The sequence below is a fragment of the Chiloscyllium plagiosum genome, unplaced genomic scaffold (genome assembly GCF_037043375.1).
Source record: "Chiloscyllium plagiosum isolate Xiang-an unplaced genomic scaffold, Cpla_swu_hap1 HiC_scaffold_7, whole genome shotgun sequence".
Lineage (NCBI taxonomy): Eukaryota > Metazoa > Chordata > Chondrichthyes > Orectolobiformes > Hemiscylliidae > Chiloscyllium > Chiloscyllium plagiosum.
Window position 1 is genome coordinate 70,781,622 of NW_028270145.1, and position 23,780 is coordinate 70,805,401.

A 23,780-nucleotide genomic window follows, 5' to 3' on the forward strand; every position below is an offset into this window, starting at 1 on the left:
TACACTCATTTCAAACTCAGCCCTGAATTAATTTGCATTCATCTAAGTTTGCAGTGGAGGTTTTCATTGATGGAACAGAGAACTATGAGAGCAATGTCACTGTTCTCCTGTCTCCTATTGCTGGTTTTGTGCATCAGCTATTCTTGAATTTTACCCTCATCTCTGATAATGTCATCCACAGGGTATTGAAACTAGTTATTTAATGGTGGCATTCTTTTTGATTTATTTTCTTTAATGCTCATGTTGGTGTTTTTCAATAACTTTCCAGGTGATAATTAATTAGATTTGGTCCAACAGTCCATGATTGCCAAGCCTAAAAACTCGAATGAATTTATTTCATTGTCAACTGTTTGAAACGTCCATTGTCATTAGAATGGTAGCATAAACTGAATATTCCAGAATCCCAGCAAAATGCACTAAGGAGCGCATACAACGTTATAGTGATTTCTTTATTCTAATACATTATTATAAGGTAGTATTAATTGTGAAGTTTTACAATGGCTGAGTTTTTAAATATTCTTTCATGGTTTCTGGGCATCATTGACAAGGCCAGCATTTGTTGTCTATCTCTCATTTTACTTAAGAAGGTGGAGGTGAACCACTTTTTATTTTAAATACTCTACAGCCAAATCACTCATGTCATGAATTAAAATCACAATTTACAAGCACTGCCCCACCAGGGACAGTGCAACCAATAGGTAAAAGGAAGAGTAGTGAAAGTGGGAAAATAAAACGTCCCTATCTTTCTTTAAATATTTTGAGGGTGGTGTTGGACAGCACAGCTCACTCAGTAAGGAAACCTGGGCACAAACATAGCTATGAAAGAGGTCAGGCAATCACTCTTGACCCCCTCGAAGAACCTGTTGATGTGAACCACCTTTTTAAATCACTACAGTCTTCTTAAACGTGAATACTAAAGGTTTATCACAATAATTTACAGCAGTATAATGATCACCATTACTGAGATAACCTTTCATTCCATGTGTTTTTTTAATTAAGTAAATTTACCAATGACAATGGTGAAATTGAATACAGGTCCCCAAGTAATCTGGGCCTCAGAATACAAGCTCAGTGACATTACCCTCGTGTCACTATTTCTCCTCACTTACTGAGTCATTTTATAATATTTGTATTTTCACAGGTTTATTGCTAAGCCATGTGCATTGGGCCTCAAAATTCAAGCAAATGGACCGCAGAAAGCTCAACCAAATGCTATCCTGGAAAAAGTATTCACTGCAATCACTAAGGCAAGTAAACAATGTTCAGAGGAAGTGAAAATGTGCAAAAAGGAAAATTTAGCAAATTTTCAGATTTATTTTTTATAAACCAAGCTGTTAGCTTTATTTGAGTTCATTGTCGGTTTCTTCAACCATACTGTTCTTCTTCATTTAGTAGTAGCTGAGATTATGTAGCCTTATTTTTTAGCTGCCATCGAGGTTGACTTATGTGAGCCAAGAAGAAATAAAAAGCAAGGTAAAACTGATCCTCCCCTTCTGTCTCACTTGAAATAAACAGCAAATTTTACTCTGTCTGCTGTTCTTGGTTGTATCTTATTCATAGAAGTTAAAAATAGTATTTTAGAATGATAGAGCATAGTTGTGTTTTGCTTCTGAAATCCAAGGCCATTTTATTATAACACAGTAATAAACTCAGGCCTTCTTGAAAAATCTATTATTTTTAAGTAGTTATATCTGAAGCAAGCCATGTATTGTTGCTGCAGTAAACTTTACAGCCATGAAACAACTTGTGAAACAAGATTTATTTCTACCCCATTGAAAAATTTTCCCTTTTTTTAAATCCAGTTGCATCAATATATAGGTTTACCGGATCATTTCAAATGCATGAAAGGAGTGCTAAAAGTACTGCACAGTTGGCTAGTCAAAAAATACCAACAAGTATGTTGCTTAACTAAGTAAACATAACATTGTGGTAACAAATAATTATGGTGTGTGTTTTTTTTAAGAAATTAAAAGACTGTAGAAGGCATAAATAAAAACTTATTGGTCAAGATTTGCATGCCACGTTAGAGCTTTATGGAACAAACTGTATGGAATTGAGGAAAAGAGCCACCAGTGTTGTAGTGGTGAAGCAGGTGTGGAACACCTTTGCACAACAGATCAAGAGGAGGTCACATAGCAGCTGAGGCTGGAAGGATATTTGAAATACAATGTTTTTCTTATCAAGTATTGGTTTCCGAAGTTGCAGATTCTTCCACCTCTTTGGACATTGTCATCAAGCAATGTTGAGGTCCCTACTCATGGTGCAATAACCCTCTGCTTGGGGAGAAATTTCACTAAACTATGAATAAGGATTTACAGAGTTTGTTGCTATGCACTGATCTGAACTCAAACAGAGCAACAGCTGTGAATGATCAGCTTCCAGCAGGGGTATGAAACTAGAAAATGTCATTTTGTCGTGAGCCACTTGTGTGTACCTGCCTCTGGAGAGGTTAAAGAAGCCACTCCTGAAAACGGCAAGTCTTGTAGTCATGCTAACATATTCAATTCCTGGCACACAAGCTAAGTCACAGCAAATGATTTCAGTAATATTGAAGAGTAAGGAAAGCAGAATTACCAAGTCACACAAGTTTTTATGGCAACATTGCCTGTCCATCTGGTCAGTTCTATTAAATTTACATTGTACCTCCCTTAATACATTCAGTAAAATACCCTACACTTTCCATTCATTTATTTTCTTTTCATATTACTGTGTCCAAAAATTGAATGTCACCTAAATTAGAGTGGTATCCTCATTGAATTGGTGCTACAGATGTATATTGATCTTCCATGTGATATCAAGATCAAATTTTATATTCACGTTCATCAGGTTAAAAAATGATAGGGGAATTGGAAAAGGTACTTGGGTGCAGGAGAGGCAGAGAGGAGGATCACAGAGACCTGAGGTTCAGGTACATAATTCTTTGAAGTTTGCATCACACATGGACAGGGTAGTTAAAATGATATTTAGCACTGTTGCATTCATTTCTCACACCTTTGAGTATAGGATTTGAAAAGTCACATCGAGGTTGTTCAAGATATTGGTGAGGCCTCTTCTGGCGTACTGAGTCCAGTTCTGGTCGTACAGTTATAGGAAGGATATTATTAAGCTGGAGAGGATTCAGAAGATAATTTGATTAGAAATAGTCAGCAAGGCTTTGTGAGGGGCAGGATATGCCTCACAAAGCCTTATTGAATTCTTAGAGAATGTGACAAAACACATTGATGAAGGTAGAGCAGTGGATGTAGTATATATGGATTTTGGCAATGCATTTGATAAGGTTAACCATGCTAGGCTCATTCAAAAAGTAAGGAGGCATGGGATACAAGGAAATTTGGCTGTCTGGATACAAAATTGGCTGGCCCATTGAAGACAGAGGATGGTAGGAAATGGAAATTGGAAATAGGAAATGGAAAGAATTCAGCCTGGAGCTCATGGACAAGTGGTCTGTTCTGGGACCTCTGCTCTTTGTGATTTTGATAAATCATTTGGATGAGGAAGTGGAAGGGTGGGTTAGTAAGTTTGCTGATGACACAAAGGTTGGAGGAGTTGTGGGTAGTGTGGAGGGCTGTTGTAGGTTACAACAGGACATTGACAGGATGCAGAACTGGACTGATAAGTGGCAGATGGAGTTCAACCTGGGAAGTGTGAAGTCATTCACTTTGGAAGGTTGAATTTGAATGCTGAATACAGGGTTAAAAGCAGCATTCTCGGCAGTGTGGAACAACAGAGGGATCTTGAGGTCCTTGTCCATAGATCCCTCAAAGTTGACACCCAAGTTGATAGGGTTGTTAAGAAGGTGTATAGTGTTGGCTTTCATTTGGAAAGGGGATTGAGTTGAAGAGCTGCAAAGTTATGCTGCAGCTCTATAAAGCCCTGTTTGGACCACACTTGGAATATTGTGTTCAGTTCTGATTGCCTCATTTTAGGAAGGATGTGGAAGCATTAGGGAGGGTACAGAGGAGATTTACCAGGATGCTGCCTGGACTGGAGGTTTAGGGAGGCGGGCTTTTCTCATTGGAATGAAGAAGGATGAGAGGTGACTTGATAAAGATTTACAAGATGATGACAAGCATAGATATAGTTCGATAGCCAGAGACTTTTTCCCATGGCAAAAATGGTTATCAATAGAGAGCATAATTTTAAAGTGATGGGAGAAAGGTTCAGGGGAGATATCAGATGTAGGTTCTTTACACAGAGAGTGGTGGGTGTGTGGAATGCACTGCCAACAGTGGTGATAGAGTCAGAGACATTAGGGACATTTAAGTTACTCTTGGATAGGCACATGGATGATAGTAAAATGAAGGGTATGTAGGTTAGATTGATCTTAGAGTAGGATAAAAGGTCGGCACAACATTGAAGCCGAACGACCTGTACTGTGCTGTACTGTTCTATGTTCTCAGACATTTACCAGGATGTTTCTGGGTATGGAAGGTTTAAGTTATAAAGAAAGGCTGAATTGGCTGGGACTTTTTTCATTGAAGCGTAGTCGGTTGAGAGATGCCATTAAAGAAGTTTATAAAATAATAAGGGATAGAGATCGATTTACTGGTAGTTGTTTTTTCCCTGGGATGGGGGAGTTTCAAGATTAGGAGGCACATTTTTAAGGTGAGAAGAGAGAAGTTTTTAAAAAAAAGACATGAGGGGGAATGTTTTTACATAGAGGGTGGTTTGCCTGTGGAATGAACCTCCTGAGGTAGTAATGGATGTGGGTATAATTACAATGTTTAAAAGACATAGATAGAGACATGAACTGGGGGATATGAGCCAGGAGCAGGCAGGTGGGGCTAGGTTAGTTTGGGATTATGTTCAGCATGGACTGGTTGGACTAAAGGGTCTGTTTCTGTGCTCTATGACTCTATGAGAGAGGGAAAAGAGAGCTCAAAGAAGATCAAGATAAAATAATATGAGAGGGTTACAGAGAAAATGATATGAAGGCAGAAAAGGATTGAATAACATTAAATCTTGGTCCATTTCTGCAACAGTGGAGGAAGGAATGTAGAGGGCCTTGTTGGATGGCCAAGAGAATGGTAAGCTGGATGGAGAGGAGGGGTAAATAGGGAGACGGCTGTTCAGAGGAGTCACTAGTGGAATTTTTGCATTGGTGTTGCTTCAATTTTATGTGCCATGTTAAATAAACCAATTGTTTTTCACATTTTCCTTCTTTCAGTCTTTCGATGTAGAGTTGTTCATTTGTGGGGAGCATTGATTTGGTCATAAATTTCACTGGATCATATCAGCTTTGCTTTCAGCACTTCAGAGGGCATCACATTATGATCGCCAAGATCCTATAAAATATTGTTCTTTTTCATATATATTTTGGATGCAAGAATCACATATTTTCTTCTGAAAGAAGCACAGTCATTTCTCAAGGTTGTGTAGAGGTTGTGTCATGCATCTTTTCAGTGCTTTCCTTTATAATCAATTAGTCACATTACTTTGCAATGCCATCAATTGGCAGGTGAAGAGGATATTTAGAAGTTTATCCATACATCATTTTTACGACATAAATATGTAGATAAAGGAGTAACCTCCATTAATGATAGTAATAAAAACATATAAATGTCTACTCATTCACTTGTTAATAGTCAGATTGTGCAGAGATTAGGCATTATTTAAAGTATAAAAAGATAAAGAATTAAACATTTAGTAATACATACTGTTAAACTAAAAATCACTTATGCAAGAATACAACTTAAATTCAATCCAAGGCGATTCTTCAATAACTAATAAGGTTTTTTTTTATTCATTTGTGGGATAAGGGCATCAATGGCTAGGTCAATGTTTGTTGCCCATCTCAGAGAGTCCACTACATTGCTGTGTCCGTAGTCAAATGTAGTCCAGACCAGGTAAGGGTGGCAGTTTTGACTTCATAAAAGGGCATTAGTAAACTAGATGTTTTTTTTCCAACGACCAGCAATGGATGATCATCATTAGACTCTTAATTCCAAATTACATTTTTATTGAATTCAAATTCCATCACCTGCCATGGTGGCATTTGAATCCAGAACATTACCTGGCTCTCTGGATTAACCGTCCGGTGATATTACCATGAGGCCATCACCTCCCCATTTCTTGACACTCTTCTTTCCTATGAGACATAAATCTGTAGTACAAATCTGTCTTCACCTTCATCATTGACACTAGTCATTCACAAGTTTTGTTAAATCTTGCTACAGACACAGATGGTGTATGTTAGTATGTGCTAGAGTGAAAAGTGAACTATTAATAACCATATTGACTGCAAATTAACTACCTTTCCTAATTTTTATCTGGAAAAACAGCCAGCAATTTTCTTCTGTAAAGGTTTATGGAATGCATTTTAGATTATTCATAGGAACCTTCTTGGGTTATTGAAAACAAATGAATATTCTGAGTCTGTCTGTTCAACAAATGTGTTACTGGCTGCTAAGGATCAAAGGAATTAATTTATTTTACCCAAACAATTTAAATGTGCACATTTCATAATGACTAATGATAAACAATTCCTTTCCAGTTGTTTTATTTTTTCTGTTACCTACTCTATTGAGTTAATATCTGATATCAGAGAGGACATTCCTGTACATTGACCAAAATAAGTGAGTTGTAAATAAGTCAGAAGATCAAATTGGAGAGCAAATCTAATTATATTCTAGAATATGTTGCATTCATTGAAACCCTCAGTTTGTACAAAGAAATCAATGAAAATAATATAACTTGAATGACTTGAATTACGTGAATCAACAAATAATTACTCTGGTACTAAACAATTATTTTACAAATTATTAATCTGATCCAAATAGGCATATGCCTTAAGTTGAAGCTAAGATCGGTGCACCTTTCTGCAGAGGGTGGTGGTTTTCACTTTTTACCAATAGCCAATTGTTGCTACTTTGCAAAGCCCATTAACTGCCAAATTTGAGTCAGTTCTGAGTGGTAAGCCTGGACCACTTGAATGACCCTTGTATATGTATCACAAAGTTTTAAAATATAGTTATAGAAAATAATTAAGAAGGTAACAGCAATTTTCTTTTGGTATATAAGAAATGGAATATAAGAGTAGCAAAGTCACGCTAGTGCACAGGGCATTGGTGGGACCCATACCTAGAATGCTATGAACATCTTCAGACTCCTTTCACTGAAAATAGATCAGAGAAGTTTCAGCAGGCTATTTTCTGGGATGAAAGAATTGTTTTATGAAGGAAAAGGTTGATTAGAGTTGGCCTCTGCTCGCTGAAGTTTAGAGGAATGAGAAAGGATCTAGTGAAACATAAATGATTCTTTAGGAGCTTGAAATAGGGTAGATGCTGAAAGGACACTCACTCGTGAGAGAATCTAGAAGTAGGGGACACAAATCCAAAATAAGGATCTTCCATTTAGGATGGGATTGAAGAAACGTTCCTCCTCTGAAGTTTGTTCGTATTTGAGAGTCTTTGCTGCAGAGAGCAATGGAGGCTAGGTCATTGAATACATTCAAGACCGAGTTGGACAGATTTTTAGTTTACAGATGTTTATGGGGCTGGGGAGGAAGGATGTAAGGACGAATATAAAGTCAAGGCCACTATTGGTTCAGTCATGAGCTTATTAAATGATGAGCCAGTTCGAATGGGCGCCATTGATCCTATCATGTTGGACAAAGCTCAGATCCAAAAAGACCATAATCTAAAACAATTCTGATGTAAAACATGCATGGCAAACGATATGTTACAATGTTAGATTTGCTCATGATTTTGAAGACATCTATCAAATCTCCTTTCAGCCTTTTTCCCTCCAATGAGCACAACCACAACTTCTTAAATCTATCCTCATACCTGAAGTAAGTTGGCTCAGTGGTTAGCACTGCTGCCTCATAGCACCAGGGACCCAGGTTCGATTCCAGCCTTGGGCAACTGTCTGTGTGGAGTTTGCACATTCTTCGGATGCTCCGTTTCCTCCCACAACCCAAGGATGTGCAAGTCAGGTGAATTGGCAATACTAAATTGTCCATCGTGTTAGGCACATTAGTCAGGGGTAAGTGTCGGGGAATGCTTCTGGATGCGTTACTCTTCAGAGGGTCAGTGTGGACTGGTTGGATCAAATAGCCTGTTTCCACACTGCAGGGATGCTAATCTAATCTAAAAAAAAACTCATTCCTGCAATAATTTGTGTAAATTGATTCTGCAATGTCTACTGTGCATTCACATCTTTGCTATAATGTGGTGACCATTAACTGTATACAGGACTCCAGCTGAGGCCTAACAAGTGTTTTGTTCAAGTTCCACGTCACCTTTTTCTTGTATCCTGTGGCTCTATAACAAAGTAGAGAACACTGTATTCAAGACTGGGCATTAGTGAGGACCATTAGCAGCAGCAGAATTGCATTCAACCATAACTTCATGGTTCAACATATATCGCCTCTATTAATCACCAGGCCAGTTGAACAGCCTGTTCAACACAGAACTCAGGAGATTATGCAAGGAGTAGCATTACATAGGGTATATCTAAACATTTGATATTAACCTGATGAAGCTACAGTACAGGACTGTGTGCAAGAGATAGCTCTAAATTATCTCACAATGAACAGACCAGACAAAAAGTTTGCAGAACTATCACACCCAGTCAAGTATGATGGCAGACAATTAAATACCTTACTCAAGGAGGAGACTCCAATGAATATCTCCAACTTCAATGGTGGGGAAGCCCTAGACATCATGGCAAAATTCAAGGCTGAAACATTTGCAACAATCTTCAGCCAGAAAGTCTGAGTGGATGATCCATTTTAGTTTGCCTCCTGATGACCCCAGAATTAGATGTGACAGTCTTTAGCCAGTTCAATCCGCATAACACAAATAAATGGCTGCCCAGAATTGTATACTTCAAAAGCTATGGGCCTTGACAATACAATGTAGAAAATTCCTAAGGTATGCCCTGTCCACAAAAATCCAACTCGACATTTGTTGCTCTAACAGTGTAGTCTCAATTATAAGCAATGTGATGGAAGTTGTCATCAACAATGCGATCAAGCTGCACTCACTCTACAATGATCTGCACACAGATGCTCAATTTTGATTCCAACAGAGTCATTTGGCTTCTGACCTCATTATGGCCTATATTGGTAGAAACAAATGAACTGCAGATTCTGGAATCCAAGGTAGACAAGCTGGATGAACACAGCAAGCTAGGCAGCATCAGGAGGGTTACACCCAAAACATTGACTTTTCCACCTCGTGATGCTGCCTGGCTTGCTGTGGTTTTCCAGCCTCCTGCTTGTCTACTTTGGTCCAAACATAGACAGAAAGAGTAACACTCTTGGCAATAAGTTAGAGAGACTGCCTTCGACAGCAAGTATCTGTCTGAGTGCAGCAAACCTAGTGTCATTGGGAATCAGGGGGTTTATTCTCCATTGTTTGGAGTCATACCTTGGAGGCACAAAGGAAAATGGTTGTGGTTGTTGGAAGTCAATCATCTCAGTTCCAAGACATCTGTGCAGCATTTCCTCTGTGTTTGTCTCTGATATATATCAGAAAATGTATATTTGGTTAGTATTTCCTCCTCATCTCTTTAAAGATGTCAAATGTCTCATATTTAAATATTTGGAACAGCTTGGGTCTTGAAACATACGCGTTAAAATGGATATAAACATGTCCGGTGTTCCAACCAGCCTGGTCCACACAAGAGCAATGCCTACTCCATTATAACATATCTACTCTCCATCCCAGCCAGTGATAAAATCAACGAGCTCAATTTGTGGCAATAATATTTCAATCAAAGCTAGTCCAGAAGATCAGCCTTTCCCTGATAAAGTCAGTCTTAGTCTGCAAATGTCTGAACACAGGGTTTCAGATCCTTGCCATAGAATCCCTACAGTGTGGAAACAGACCTTTGGCCCAACAAATCCACACCAACCCTCTGAAGAGTAACCCATCTAGACCCATTCCCCTACCGTATTATCCTATATTTACCCCTGACTAATGTTCTTCAGTTACACATCCCTGAACATGGCAAATTCACCTAACCTGCACATCTTTGGATTGTGGCAGGAAACCAGAGCACCCGGAGGAAACCCATACACCAAACTCCATACAGTCATCTGAGGCTGGAATCGAACCCAGATCCCTGGCACTGTGAGGCAGCAGTGCTAACCACTGAGCCACTGTGCCACCCCATTAACTTCTAGCCCAGCTCTTTAATAACAACCACTCCCTGAAAATTCACTAATCAATTAGATTCAGTAAGCCCCCGATTCCCACTGACACTAGGTTTGCTGCACTCAGACAGATACTTGATGTCAAAGGCGTTCACTCTAACCTATTGCCAAGATTGTTACTCTTTTTGTCTATGTTTGGACCAAAGTAGCCAAGCAGGAGGCTGGAAAACCACAGCAAGCCAGACAAATCGTCAAGAGTTCTCACTTCTGTGTAAAATACTTGAATAAAGACTTATTTATACAAGGTCAGGAACTTGGGTCAGAGGTGCTGGGAGATGGGTGAACTGAAATTTGGACAGTGAGAAGAGAAAGAAGAGAATAGTGGAGTATTATTCAGAAAAATGAGCGGATGTTCTTTTACAGAAAGAGGACAGGAATTTGGGATTGTTGAGTCGAACATGTATTTTCCCCCACCTAGAGTTACTGTATCACAGTTACATAAATAATGGCGTGCAGCATTAACCTCACAGGAAAATCTAGAACATAGTTACTATGGTCCATAATGACACAAAAACTATTCAAAGGAAAGGTGGATTTTTAAAGGGTGGGAAACAGAATACATAGTCCCTGATACAGACTGCCCCATAGCCATTTAACACGTGGAGATAGGACTTCTATCTTCACTTGGGAATATTCCTATTGCTCTGCCTGATTGTCATGACAGCACAGCACTGACATTGAATTTATAAACACTTTACACACAGTCTAACACTCTTAGTCACGTGCAGAGACATATTATCTGACACTCCATTCACACCAGTTTATGATGTTTTGATCTCTGCCCTTGATCTCTCCACCTGTGTCTGTGTGCCTGGTCTCTCAATGCTCCTGGCAAAGGAGCAGCACTCTGAAGTCTTGTGTGATTTCAAATAAACCTATTGGAATATAACCTAGTGTTGTGTTACATTTGTTGAGAGAGAGAAACAGAATTCATGTTTCGAGTCCAGTATGACTCTTCTTCTGAATTCATAGTTTATATTGTTGCCTTTTTCTATTGTGTTTTTGGGACCCTCTTGTGAAGATGTTCAATGACTGAGGACCAGGGCAAACAAATTGTAAAAGTAAAATGTATGAGCAGTCAAACCAGGTTTAACTCTGGGATCTGACTTGTCTAAGATTGCCATTGGAATCATGAAGGGAAAGTGAGGTCTGCAGATGCTGGAGATCAGAGCTGGAAATGTGTTGCTGGAAAAGCGCAGCAGGTCAGGCAGCATCCAGGGAACAGGAGAATCGACGTTTCGGACATAAGCCCTTCTTCAGGAAAGAGGAAAGTTTGTCCAGCAGGCTAAGATAAAAGGTAGGGAGGAGGGACTTGGGGGAGGGGCGTCGGAAATGTGATAGGTGGAAAGAGGTCAAGGTGAGGGTGATAGGTCAGACTGGGGTGGGGGCGGAGAGGTCGGGAAGAAGATTGCAGGTTAGGAAGGCGGTGCTGAATTTGATGGATTTGACTGAGACAAGGTGGGGGGAGGGGAAATGAGGAAACTGGTGAAATCCGAGTTCATCCCTTGTGGTTGGAGGGTTCCTAGCCGGAAGATGAGGCGTTCTTCCTCCAATCATCGTTTTGTTGTGGTCTGACGATGGAGGAGTCCAAAGACCTGCATATCCTTGGTGGAGTGGGAGGGGGAATTGAAATGTTGAGCTACAGGGTGGTTGGGTTGGTTGGTCCGGGTGTCCCAGAGGTGTTCTCTGAAACGCTCCGCAAGTAGCCGGCCTGTGTCCCCAATATAGAGGAGGCCACATCGGGTGCAGAGGATGCAATAGATTGGGAGAATGGGATGGCGTTTTTACAGGGGGCAGGATGGGAGGAGGTGTAGTCCGCCCCCACTGACGTCACTAACCTACGTCCCATTCTCCCAATTCCTTCGACTCCGCCGCATCTGCTCCCAGGAGGACCAGTTCCAAAAACGCACAACCCAGATGGCCTCCTTCTTCAAGGACCGCAATTTCCCCCCCGACGTGGTCGACGATGCCCTCCACCGCATCTCTTCCACTTCCCGCTCCTCCGCCCTTGAACCCCGCCCCTCCAACCGCCACCAGGACAGAACCCCACTGGTCCTCACCTACCACCCCACCAATCTCCATGTACAGCGCATCATCCGCCGTCATTTCCGCGACCTCCAAACGGACCCCACCACCAAGGATATATTTCCCTCCCCTCCCCTATCAGCATTCCGTAAAGACCACTCCCTCCGTGACTCCCTCGTCAGATCCACACCCCCCACCAACCCAACCTCCACTCCCAGCACCTTCCCTTGCAACCGCAGGAGGTGCAAGAGTTGCGCCCATACCTCCCCTCTCACCTCCCTCCAAGGCCCCAAAGGAAACTTCCATATCCGCCACAGATTCACCTGCACCTCCACACTTATCATCTATTGCATCCTCTGCACCCGATGTGGCCTCCTCTATATTGGGGACACAGGCCGGCTACTTGCGGAGCGTTTCAGAGAACATCTCTGGGACACCCGGACCAACCAACCCAACCACCCTGTAGCTCAACATTTCAATTCCCCCTCCCACTCCACCAAGGATATGCAGGTCTTTGGACTCCTCCATCGTCAGACCACAACAAAACGACGGTCGGAGGAAGAACGCCTCATCTTCCGGCTAGGAACCCTCCAACCACAAGGGATGAACTCGGATTTCACCAGTTTCCTCATTTCCCCTCCCCACACCCTGTCTCAGTCAAATCCATCAAATTCAGCACCGCCTTCCTAACCTGCAATCTTCTTCCCGACCTCTCCGCCCCCACCCCAGTCTGACCTATCACCCTCACCTTGACCTCTTTCCACCTGTCACATTTCCGACGCCCCTCCCCCAAGTCCCTCCTCCCTACCTTTTATCTTAGCCTGCTGGACAAACATTCCTCATTCCTGAAGAAGGGCTTATGCCCGAAACGTCGATTCTCCTGTTCCCTGGATGCTGCCTGACCTGCGCTTTTCCAGCAACACATTTCCAGCATTGGAATCATGAACAATAGTATATGAAATTTGGTGTAATTTAAGTAGTAGTTAGTCATAACTGAGCAATTTAGGCAAAAAACAAATTTTATTTTCACTCGAATAAAATGAGACTAAGAGAAAAGCATACTGTAGGATTCCATAAACATTTTGACTTGTTCTCTTAGGGCCTCGAATAAAACTCACCTCTTAACTCTTCTTACATTTCGTTTTTGAGTCAGTGCCTATTTTTTTAATGACACTTAAGATATTTTGTAATGCTGAAGGTGCTGTGTTAATGTGAGTTGTCATTATTGTTGAGGAATTTCTTAATTGCCTGATTTTCTTTCTAGCATCCGGATGAAAAGAGACTAGAAGGGCTTTCCAAACAATTGGACTGGGATATTCGCACCATTCAGCGTTGGTTTCGGCAGCGAAGGAACCAGGAGAAGCCCAGCACCCTTACCAAATTCTGTGAGAGCATGTACGGATTTAGTCTGTTGTGTTTTATTTAGACAAATTTAGGAGAGAGTTTATAATCTGACATTATTGCAGGGGAGCCTCATTTGCTGCAATTGAGTCATTCTTCTGCCTTAAGTATTGAAAGCATTCATATATGTTGCTAGTGATTTTCTTGTGGGGCATAAAGTTTGAAAATCAAAGGAGTATTAAAGTTTTTGAGATTGCTTTGTTGGAAAGCACATGAAACCATGTGATCTGAATCATCAATACAAATATAATAGATTATCAGGTGTAAATTACTTGTATGATTATAATGTAGGAAACAGCAGGCTGCTTGGATTTGGAAGGAAAGGATTCTGCTGCCCAGCTCCTTGACTTGATAATGAAAATTATATTCTGTCACTACAGCATTGAGGCACTGATCTGTCAGTGAAAGATTTGATAGTCAATTCCTGTGTCATCTCTTTTCATGTGGCTATGGATAATTTACTAGAGCTGTTTTCCATACAGGCTTTTCATTTAATCTTGTTTAATAAGATGATCCCTCTGCTCCAAGAAGGCTTTTGACAAATGATGTTGCACAAATCTTCTCAAAACTTGCTAACAAAAGATGTTTTGTGCAATAACTTATACTTGAAATGCTGAGCTAAAACTAAATTACCAATTAATTAGAGGGTAGGAAGTAGCAAAGATGTGTTACTTTTGGGTTGAAAAGTGCTGTTTCCTAAGAGATGTCTTAGGAAAAGAGTGTTCAGACTCGTTTGCTAATTAAGAACATTAACATACACTCAGCGAATTATTGCAAAGTGGTCAAATTCACATGCAATACCAAACTGGGAAGGATCCCCAAATCTGAGGAAGAGTCTTAATCACCATGGAATAAATGGAATGACATGTTATTCAACAGGGCAATAATACATGAATTTAATTTATTTGCTATTCTTTTCACAAGATGTGGTGTCACTGGTTAGGCCAGCATTATTGTCAATTGTGAAGTGAAGCAAGTTGCCTGAAGACTTATATTCATGATGCTGAAGATCTCAAGAAAGAGTCAAGATGGATCATCCACTCGGGACTTCTGGCTGAAAATGGTTGCAACTGCTTCAGAGCTGAAAATGTGTTGCTGGAAAAGCGCAGCAGGTCAGGCAGCATCCAAGGAGCAGGAGAATCGACGTTTCGGGCATGAGCCTGAAGAAAGGCTCATGCCCGAAACGTCGATTCTCCTACTCCTTGGATGCTGCCTGACCTGCTGCGCTTTTCCAGCAACACATTTTCAGCTCTGATCTCCAGCATCTGCAGTCCTCACTTTCTCCTCGAAGATTTTAACCTACTGCGAATCCTCTTGCAAGGATGCCTTCCTTGAAGAAGCTCTCTTCCTCCCTGTACAAGGATTTCAGTGAGTCCCTCTCTCACTGCACACCCCAGGTCATCTCCTCTGCCCAGAAGCTCTTCAGCCATGTTCTCAAACAGACTCACTACCACAGCCACATCTCCTTCCTCAGCACCTGCCTACGGAACCGACTGGCCCCGCACTAACTCCAGACTTTCCTGAAGGGCTCATGCCCGAAACGTCGATTCTCCTGCTCCTTGGATGCTGCCTGACCTGCTGCGCTTTTCCAGCAACACATTTTCAGCTGCAACTGCTTCAGCCTTGTCTTTTGAACTGATGATTCTTCAGTTAGAATGGTGATATTTGAGCAATCTCTTCCTACGGTCAGTTATTAAATGTCTACTATTATTCATAACTGGATGTGGCAGGATGGCAGACTTTAGATCTAATTGTAGGTAAGAGAAAAAATGCCCACAAGAATAATCAAATCCTGTTGGATCTAAAAGTTTGACCTCTAATCCTTGAAAGGAGCCAACTGAGGTGACTTTATAAAGATTAATGATGATAAATGATGTAAAAAGGTTAGCATGAGAAAATACTTCTCAGTAATTTTTTTGAATGACATAAATACAGGGATCTGCACTGCTGTGTTAAGACTTCAGATCACATCTGCTGCGTAGCACTGGGAACAACAATATCAGCAAACACATTGATGGTCCTGTTACAATTCTGCAGACTCAGTGCATTTAATCCTTCCATTTTTGGTGGAATCGAATCAAACTCGGATTCCTGGCACGGTGAGACAACTGTGCTAATCACTAAGCCACCATGCCAACGATATCAGTTCTTCTTTATAATGGGATGTCAGTCCAAACAAGGTTTGGCAATTATGAGTGCAGGTACAAGATCCTTTATCCGAAATGCTGTTTTTCAGAATTCAGAATTTTTTGGTTTTCAGAATGTTACAGTTTAATGCTGAAATTTTAAAAAATCTTAACAGAGAAGCAGAATTCTAACTAAAAACGTGCTTGGCCATGCCCCCATCCCCATGTCTCATCTGAGTCGACTTAGGCTAACTGTTTGCTCACCGAACAACCTTGTTAATGAGAAAAAAACTTCACAAAAACCTTCGCAATTTGGAGCTTTTCAGTTTTTGAATGTTCGGATAAAGGATCTTGTACCTGTACAAACTTTAAAGTCAAATTTGAAAGAAGATCACAGCAGAAAGATGACAGATTAGCAGGTACACAAGAAAGTACTTGGCTCAACAAATTGACTGTTTGTGTGTACATTGATAGACCTGCGAATGGATGGGTAAGGGCATTGCACCAAATTACAAACAGATATTATCAAGCTGGAGAGGGTTCAGAAGACACTTACCAGGATCTTGCTGGGTATGGAGGTTTGAGTTATACAGAAAGACTGGTACTTTTTCCACTGGAGCCTAGAATGTTGAGACGCGACCTGACAGAAATTTATAAAATAGTGAGAGGTTTAGATAAGGTTAATGGTAGTTGTCTTTCCCCATAGGATGGGGGATTTCAAGATTAGTGGGCACATTTTTAAGGTGGAGGAGAGAGATTTGAAAAAGACGTAAGAAGCAATTTATTTTACAGAGTGTCGTTCACATGTGGAATGAACTTCCTGAGGAAGTGGTGGATACAGGTACAATTACAACATTTAAAAGACATTAGGATAGATTCATGAATGTAAAGGTTTGGAGGGATATGAGCCAGGAGCAGGCAGGTAGGACTAGTTTAGTTTGAGATTATGTTCAGTATGGACTGGTTGGACCGAAGAGTCTGTTTCTGTGCTGTACGATTCTATGACTCTAAGAAGAATATACAACTCAAAATAACAGACTTTTGAAACCTCTTTGGAGAGAGAAAACAAAAGATCAGTACAGAAGACAGCTGTAGCAAAATATCCATAGGAAGGAAATGACACAGGCACTGATTACTAAATCTCTCACTGACAGGTCAGTAAATCAATAATAATGGGCAAAATAAACACATCAGCCGCATTCTTTTTTCTTTGCTAATGACCAGTGTATTTTTAAATGAAGAATTATATGGTTAACTCTTCACACACTAGTCTGATTAAAAGAGGTGCAATAATTTGAGAGCTTATTCTTCAACATCTACCCTAACAGCAATTATTTTCATTCAAACAATCAAAGCTCCTTTGTTCACTTTTGCAGGATTGTAATACCAGATCTCTAAAATCAATTTTCTAATGTCAGTTTTCTCATTCCACCATGACAGCTCAATGAATTTGAAATTCAATCAAATTCTAATCTGAGCAATTGTAACCATGAAACTCTGATTGATTCTCATTAAAATAATCTGGTTTACTGTTTTCCTTTAGGGAAGGAAATCTGCCATCCTTACATAGTCTGATCTACTTGTGAGACCAGACCCACAGCAATGTGATTGACTCTTCGCTACCCTCTAAAATGACCTAGTAAGCTGCTCAGTTCCAGATTAATTTGGAATGGGCAGCAAATGCTGGTCTTGCCAGTGAAGCACATGTACCATGAAAGAAGAAATGTTGAAAGATAGAAACATAAGAACTCCACTTAAGGTGTGTTCAGTCCAGATCCTATGATACTCTAGAGAAGTTAGTCACATGGTCAACCTGAATGTTTTGTGAGAAGAAATCTTACTTACTCTAGGAGACCCAGGAGAAGAAAATTTTCAGCATAATTAACAACAGAAGGTATTCATTACAAACAGATATTTACCTCAATATAGTTTAATTATACATGATCTATCTCAATATACTGCTGAAGAAATATTTTGAGTTGCCTTTATAATACAAAAGTTTTGGAACCTGAGTGTTTATTGTCACTCTACATGATTAATGGGAGAGCTTGAATTTATTCTATTTCTGGTTCCAAAAGTGGAGTGAGGAGCTAACATCAATTTAGAATTTGTCACTAGGAAATGTTAGCTTAATAATTTTTGGGTAGACTAGACAGGGCATAAACCTAACCAGATGCATCCTACCGTTACTCATGTAACAATTTAAATATGGATGGGGGCATTGGAAGTAAAGTTGCATGGGTTATTAACAAATATGCATTCCAATGGTAGGGATCTCAAGAGATCAGTCACATACCTCAGACTGATGTACTTTTTTGACCTAGCAGAAAACACAGTGATCTATATTTTATTTTTATTAGGGATTCAGTGCTGTAGAAATTATGGTTAGGGAACTGCAGTCCCAGTATAACACCAACGTACTTTATAATATTGATTGGTTTCAATGCTTATTGCAGTGCATCTAGTTGTTCAAGCCAACTATATTTTAAGCTGCTAATTTGACAAAGGCTTTGTAAAAGTGTGATATCATTACACAGCCTTTATATTTTACCATTTCATTATAGTAAAGCAGATGTTTTCTGCAGTCTTATTTGTATAGTGTGGAATGTGGGCTTTTGCTGAAGGACATTGGATACTTATTCATTAATTTACTGAAAATATTGCTTAACTAGCAATCCTGAAGTGAGGGAGTTGCAAAAGTGCTTTTGCCCTAGTGCTATGAATTATTCAGTCAATAAATTAAATCACTTAAAATGAATCACTGACTTTCACAAGCAACTTTACCTTGAAAGCATTTCCAAAGTACATTAATATGAATAATTAGTAAATTGAAAAGCGGCTTTGATAAATGAATGAGCTGTAGTAAGTTATGATTCTGTTGGAAGTTTGATGCATGTCCATTTTATCTACTTGATCTTTGTTTTAATTTTATTTTCAATTTAACAGATAGTCAATTTATGAAACTAATTTGTAGAAGAAACTTGTCATTGTTATAATCTAAATAAGGGATTGAGTGTTTATTCTATGTTTAAGACTTCTACTTTATGTGTATCCAAAATAGATTTTGTTTTATTCACCAGTGCATCATGGGCTTTGCTGGTTGGACAGCATTTATTGCCCAAACCTAGTTACTCTTGAGAAGGTGGTAGTGGACTACCTTTTTAAACTGCTACAGTCCATGTGCTGTAGGTTGACCCATAATGCCCTTCAGGAGGGAATTCCTGAATTTTGACCTTGTGACAATGAAGAAATGGTGATATATTTCCAAATCAGGATGGTAAGCCGCTTCGATACTGATCGGGTCACTATTTGACCTTGTCACTATTTTGTTGCTGCTTGTAGGACCTTGCTCCGCATAAATTAACTGTTGGGTTTCTTGAATTAAAATAGCAACGTCTTCAAAATTGCATAATTGACAAAAATCACTATGATATCCCTGAGGACTTCAAATATTCAAATAAGTTAATTCTCCTGTCTTCACTTAGAAATGCACCTCAAATAATTCACTCCATTATTAGTCACATAGTTGGCCTTAGCTCTTAAAATAATGGCATTTCATTACTGAATGTAAGTGCATACAAATTGTCTGCAAGAGTAAGCCATTCTGCCCATCTGCGGACTGTGAGTTTTTGAGATGTTGCCTCAGAATTGACTTGCTAACCAATCAGCCCTGCCTTCTCATACAATATAAAAGCTATTCACCTTTTCGTTGGTGTTCTTGCAAGTGTCCTGATGATTGAAACATGAAAACCTTTGACAAAATATGTTTTCTTTCAGCAATATCAAGTTCTGCACTACCAAATAACTATTTATTTTGCTAAGACTCCACGCTATCAATGCATGCCACACTATTTCAAATTCTTTTAGTTTCTCTTACTTGGTGTCTCTCATTCTCTTTCTTCTAGTACCTATTTCAAGTTTTTATCTTAATTTATTGGTGTCTGCGAGTTTCTTGTGTTCTCATTTTTTCCTTTTCGTTCTCACTGCATTCCTTTGTTTCCTCTTTGCATGGCACCAAACTGGGTTTGCATAATAACAAACAAATTCTGTGATCTCTGGTTTTTGGTTGCAGCACTCAGATATTGAGTGGAACCTGCTTATTCTGCAATGGAAGCTGAGTCATCAACAGTCAAACGCTGCATCTGCAAGTCTAAACATCGAACTCACTATCACTTCTGCACAGAAAAGGATTTGCTCCAAACTGTACCCAAAACCCTCTGTCAATTTGGTGCTTGGAATTCTCCACACTCCAAATCACTGATCAAATAACATTTGGCTTTAAGTAACCAAAGAAGTAAAACATTCATCATGATCATTTTACACAAATGCACTTACAGCTGTATACTTGGGTTTGGCTTTGTACTGGGCTGTTTGCAGGTTAAGATAAAAGTTCTGATACTGTGGTCACAATCACAAATGTTCAAACCCCTTAATGGAGTCTAGGTGACAACCAGAGAATTAAATTCTGAAGACAACCAATACTTTTCAGATCTTTGATCCAATGAATTAAGGAACAATCATGCATTACTGGACTCCTGATGCACTAAGTTAGAAGGCAATTATTCTAATTACAATAAGAACCTCAGAGTTTGTCCCAATCAGACATTTCTAATCCAGTTTGGATTTTTCCACAACATTCAAACATTCATTTTCAAGTCAGGGGCAGCAGTCGCCACTGCTGGGATTGCAGCAGGCCTGGACCAGGGAAGATGAAGCAGATACTGGAATGAGGATGACTCTGAAGTGCCATTCAGAACCAGTCAGGCAGGGCCCTGTGAGGAAATAGAAAGGTGTCCTTGTGATAGGCAGAGGTGTCTTTCTGTCAAGGCCCTTGCCACCATGATTGGACAGGACAATCTGTGGGTAGTTAAACACCGGGGCCTCATTAGGACTGTCCCTTTCCCTGTCTGCAAGAAAGCTTGCAGTGCGTGGCCTTCTGGATACCAGCAATGGTGGGATAATGGCCTTTAAGTGGCCACGCTGGACTGCAGTGCTTCAAGAAGGCACTTCATCAGCACCTTCTCAAAGGCAAGTAGGATGGGAAATAAATGCTGGTCAGCTAGCAACACCCACATTTCATGAGTGAATGAAAAACAAATTAAGGGCCTCAATGGACCTTTTGATTGGGAAGGCCTTCCTTTACCATCCCGGCATCTGCCTAATCCAAGGAAGCAGAAAGGCAAGCACTCACTGTCTTCTTTCCTGAATTGACATCCTCTACCTGTATCCTAGACAACTACTGTGGATAGCATTAAATTCTGCCAATGTGTACAAAGCCATGCAAGATACACATCACTATTACAAGTTTTGAAAGCCTTTCAAAAGCACTGATTCATTTATATATTTATTCTTGTACACTAGGAATAATGCCTTACTGTCTCTATTAATGCTCCATAAAGAACATGTTCTAACAATTCATGATAGCTCTGATTTGAATTTCTATCTTCATAAGTTGCTAGAATTGCAAGAAAAATATCTATCACAAGACGAATAACCCAATAAATACTAAAGCTGCAAACGTTTTTCTGTGATGGTGTCTTGAATGTATGCATTTACCAGAGGAATTTAAATTATTTTAGATGAAATAAAGTTTTGGAGAAAGGTGAAAGATAATTGGCATAAAAAATGAGATAGTGAAACAACTTGTGCATTTGTAAGAACTCAGTAAAACAAAATAAACTAGCATTTGCATTGCATCCTTAATGTAAAAACTACTCAGAAACCTTCTATTTAGAAGTTTATATGAAAATAGAAGCGTAGAAAATCGAAGCTGGAGTAGCCCTTCAGCCCTTCAAGCCTACTCTACCATTCATTATGATCATGATTGAACTATCAATACAGTATCCTATTCACAGCTTCTCCTCATACCGTTTATCCCTTGAGCCCTAAATACTAACTCCTTGAAAAAATTCAAAACAGTAAATTCTGTGACAGAGATTTGCAACATTTACCTCTCTGTGGGCAGAAAAAATTCTCTTCACCTTAGTCCTAAATGGGGGGATGAGGCCCCTTTCGGTCATGGCTGACCATGGGTTGCCCCTTGTGCTGGTTTTCTGCTTCCCTGAAGCGACGTTGCTTGTGACTGAAGAGACCAATGCTGGAGTGACAGTCCTGGTCACAGAGTTAGTCCTAAATGGCATACCCTGTATGCTTAGACTGCGACTCCTGGCTCTGGAACCCCAGTTATGAGGAACATTCTGTATTTACCCTATTGATTTCTGTTTGAATTTTATATGTTGCTAAATAATACTGTTCAAAAACTATATGATGCATGCAATACCTACAGAGCTTGAGACACAGAGATGTGAATGAAATCTTGTTCTTATACATGAAGTTTGAGAAGGCTTGCAAAAAGGATAGAGAGACAGAGTCCCAGATATAGGTCGTACCATAGGTGATTGAAGGCAGAGCCAAGTATGAGTATGTGCAAAAAAACAGAGACAAAGAATTGAAGGATATGGGAGAGATAATAAGGCAGCACAATTCTGCAGAGATATGGCAGGGAAACTCAGCGAATCCTTTGGGATAAACATTTTGAATTTGATGTATCAGGAGTCAAGGAGAAAAGTAGATCAGTAAAGATGGGTGATTTTTAAAAATACATACTTTGTTCATAAAATTTGTAAAAGTACATTTCAGAGTAGTTCATATCCGAAATGACATAATTCATTATACACATTAATTTATCTCAATGCTTGCAATATTTCCACTTAATTTAAAGTATTCTCTGGTATATATTTCTCAAAGAGTTTAACATGGGTTCAGCCCATCATTGCAATGTGTCAGGAAGGCACCTGAATGTGGCCTTTCTGAATCAATCCTTTGCAGTGTCTGCCTAGGTTTGGTGCATCCCTCCTGAACCTTGAAATAAGACATTTTGCAACAGTCCAAGGTTTACACATTATGGTTCTAGGTTAGATTAGATTCCCTACAGTGTGGAAACAGGCCCTTCGGTCCAACGTCCACACTGACCCTCCGAAGATTAACCCACCTAGACCCATTTCCCTCTGACCAATGCACTTAGGACTATGGGCAATTTAGTATGGCCAATTAACCTGACCTGCACATTTTTGGACTGTGGGAGGAAACCGGAGCACCTGGAGGAAACCCATGCAGACACAAGGAGAATGTACAAACTCCACAGTCACCCAAGGCTGGAATTGAACCTGGGACCCTGGTGCTGTGAGACAGCAGTGCTAACCACTGAGCCACCGTGCTGCCCCTAGTGGTAATATTGCTAGACTATTAATCTAGAAATTCAGCTCATGTTCTGGGGACCCAGGATCAAAATCGACCATTAATTCAATTTTTAAAAATCTGGAATTAAGAATCTGCTGACGACCATGAAACCATTGTAATTGTTGGAAAAACCCATCTGGCTCACTAATATCCTTCAGGGTAGGAAACCTGCCATCTACACCAGGTCTAGCCAACAAATGACTCCAGACCCACAGCAATATGATTCACTCTCAGCTGCCCTTTGAGAGTGGGCTAGCAAGACACTCAGTTGTATCAATTGCTGTGAAGTCTCAGCAAAGAAATGAAACCATCAGAACACCTGGCATTGGCCAATGCACCGGAAAAGACAGTGGCAGAAACAGCCCTGTCAACCCTGCAAAATCCTCCTTACTAAAACTGGGAGCCAATGCCATCATTTGGAGAGTTGTCTCAAAGACTAACCAAGCAATAGCCTCATACTCATAGAACTATTCCTTTCAGACAGTGTCCCCAACACCACCATCACCATCCCAGCATATATCCTGACCCATTGGCAGGACAATGTCAGCAGAGGTGGAGACACAGTGTTATAAGTCGAGAGGGAGCAGCTTTGGAAATATTCAGTGCTGACTTCGGACACCATGCGGTCTCATGGCTTCAGGTGAAACAATGGCAAGGAACTTTCCTGCTTGTTACTACATACCATTCTCCTTTCACTGATGAATCAATACTCCTCCATGTTGAACAACACTTGGAAGAAGCAATGCGATTGTAATGGTGTAAAATATACTCTTGGTTCCTCACCAACAGCAGCTCAGCAGCAGCACTACTGATGTCATGACATCAAT

At 40.1% G+C, this 23,780-nt stretch overlaps 1 protein-coding gene across 2 annotated transcripts in view; it reads left to right on the top strand.

The window, feature by feature from the left end:
* The window catches only part of cers6 (ceramide synthase 6), a 255,237-nt gene that overhangs the window by 82,508 nt on the left and 148,949 nt on the right, over positions 1-23,780 (top strand). For both annotated transcript variants that reach the window (XM_043693925.2, XM_043693926.2), the window contains exons 2-3: positions 1,142-1,247; positions 13,452-13,582. In XM_043693925.2, the coding sequence (XP_043549860.1) occupies positions 1,142-1,247; positions 13,452-13,582 (237 nt within the window). The remainder of the gene's footprint in view (positions 1-1,141; positions 1,248-13,451; positions 13,583-23,780) is intronic.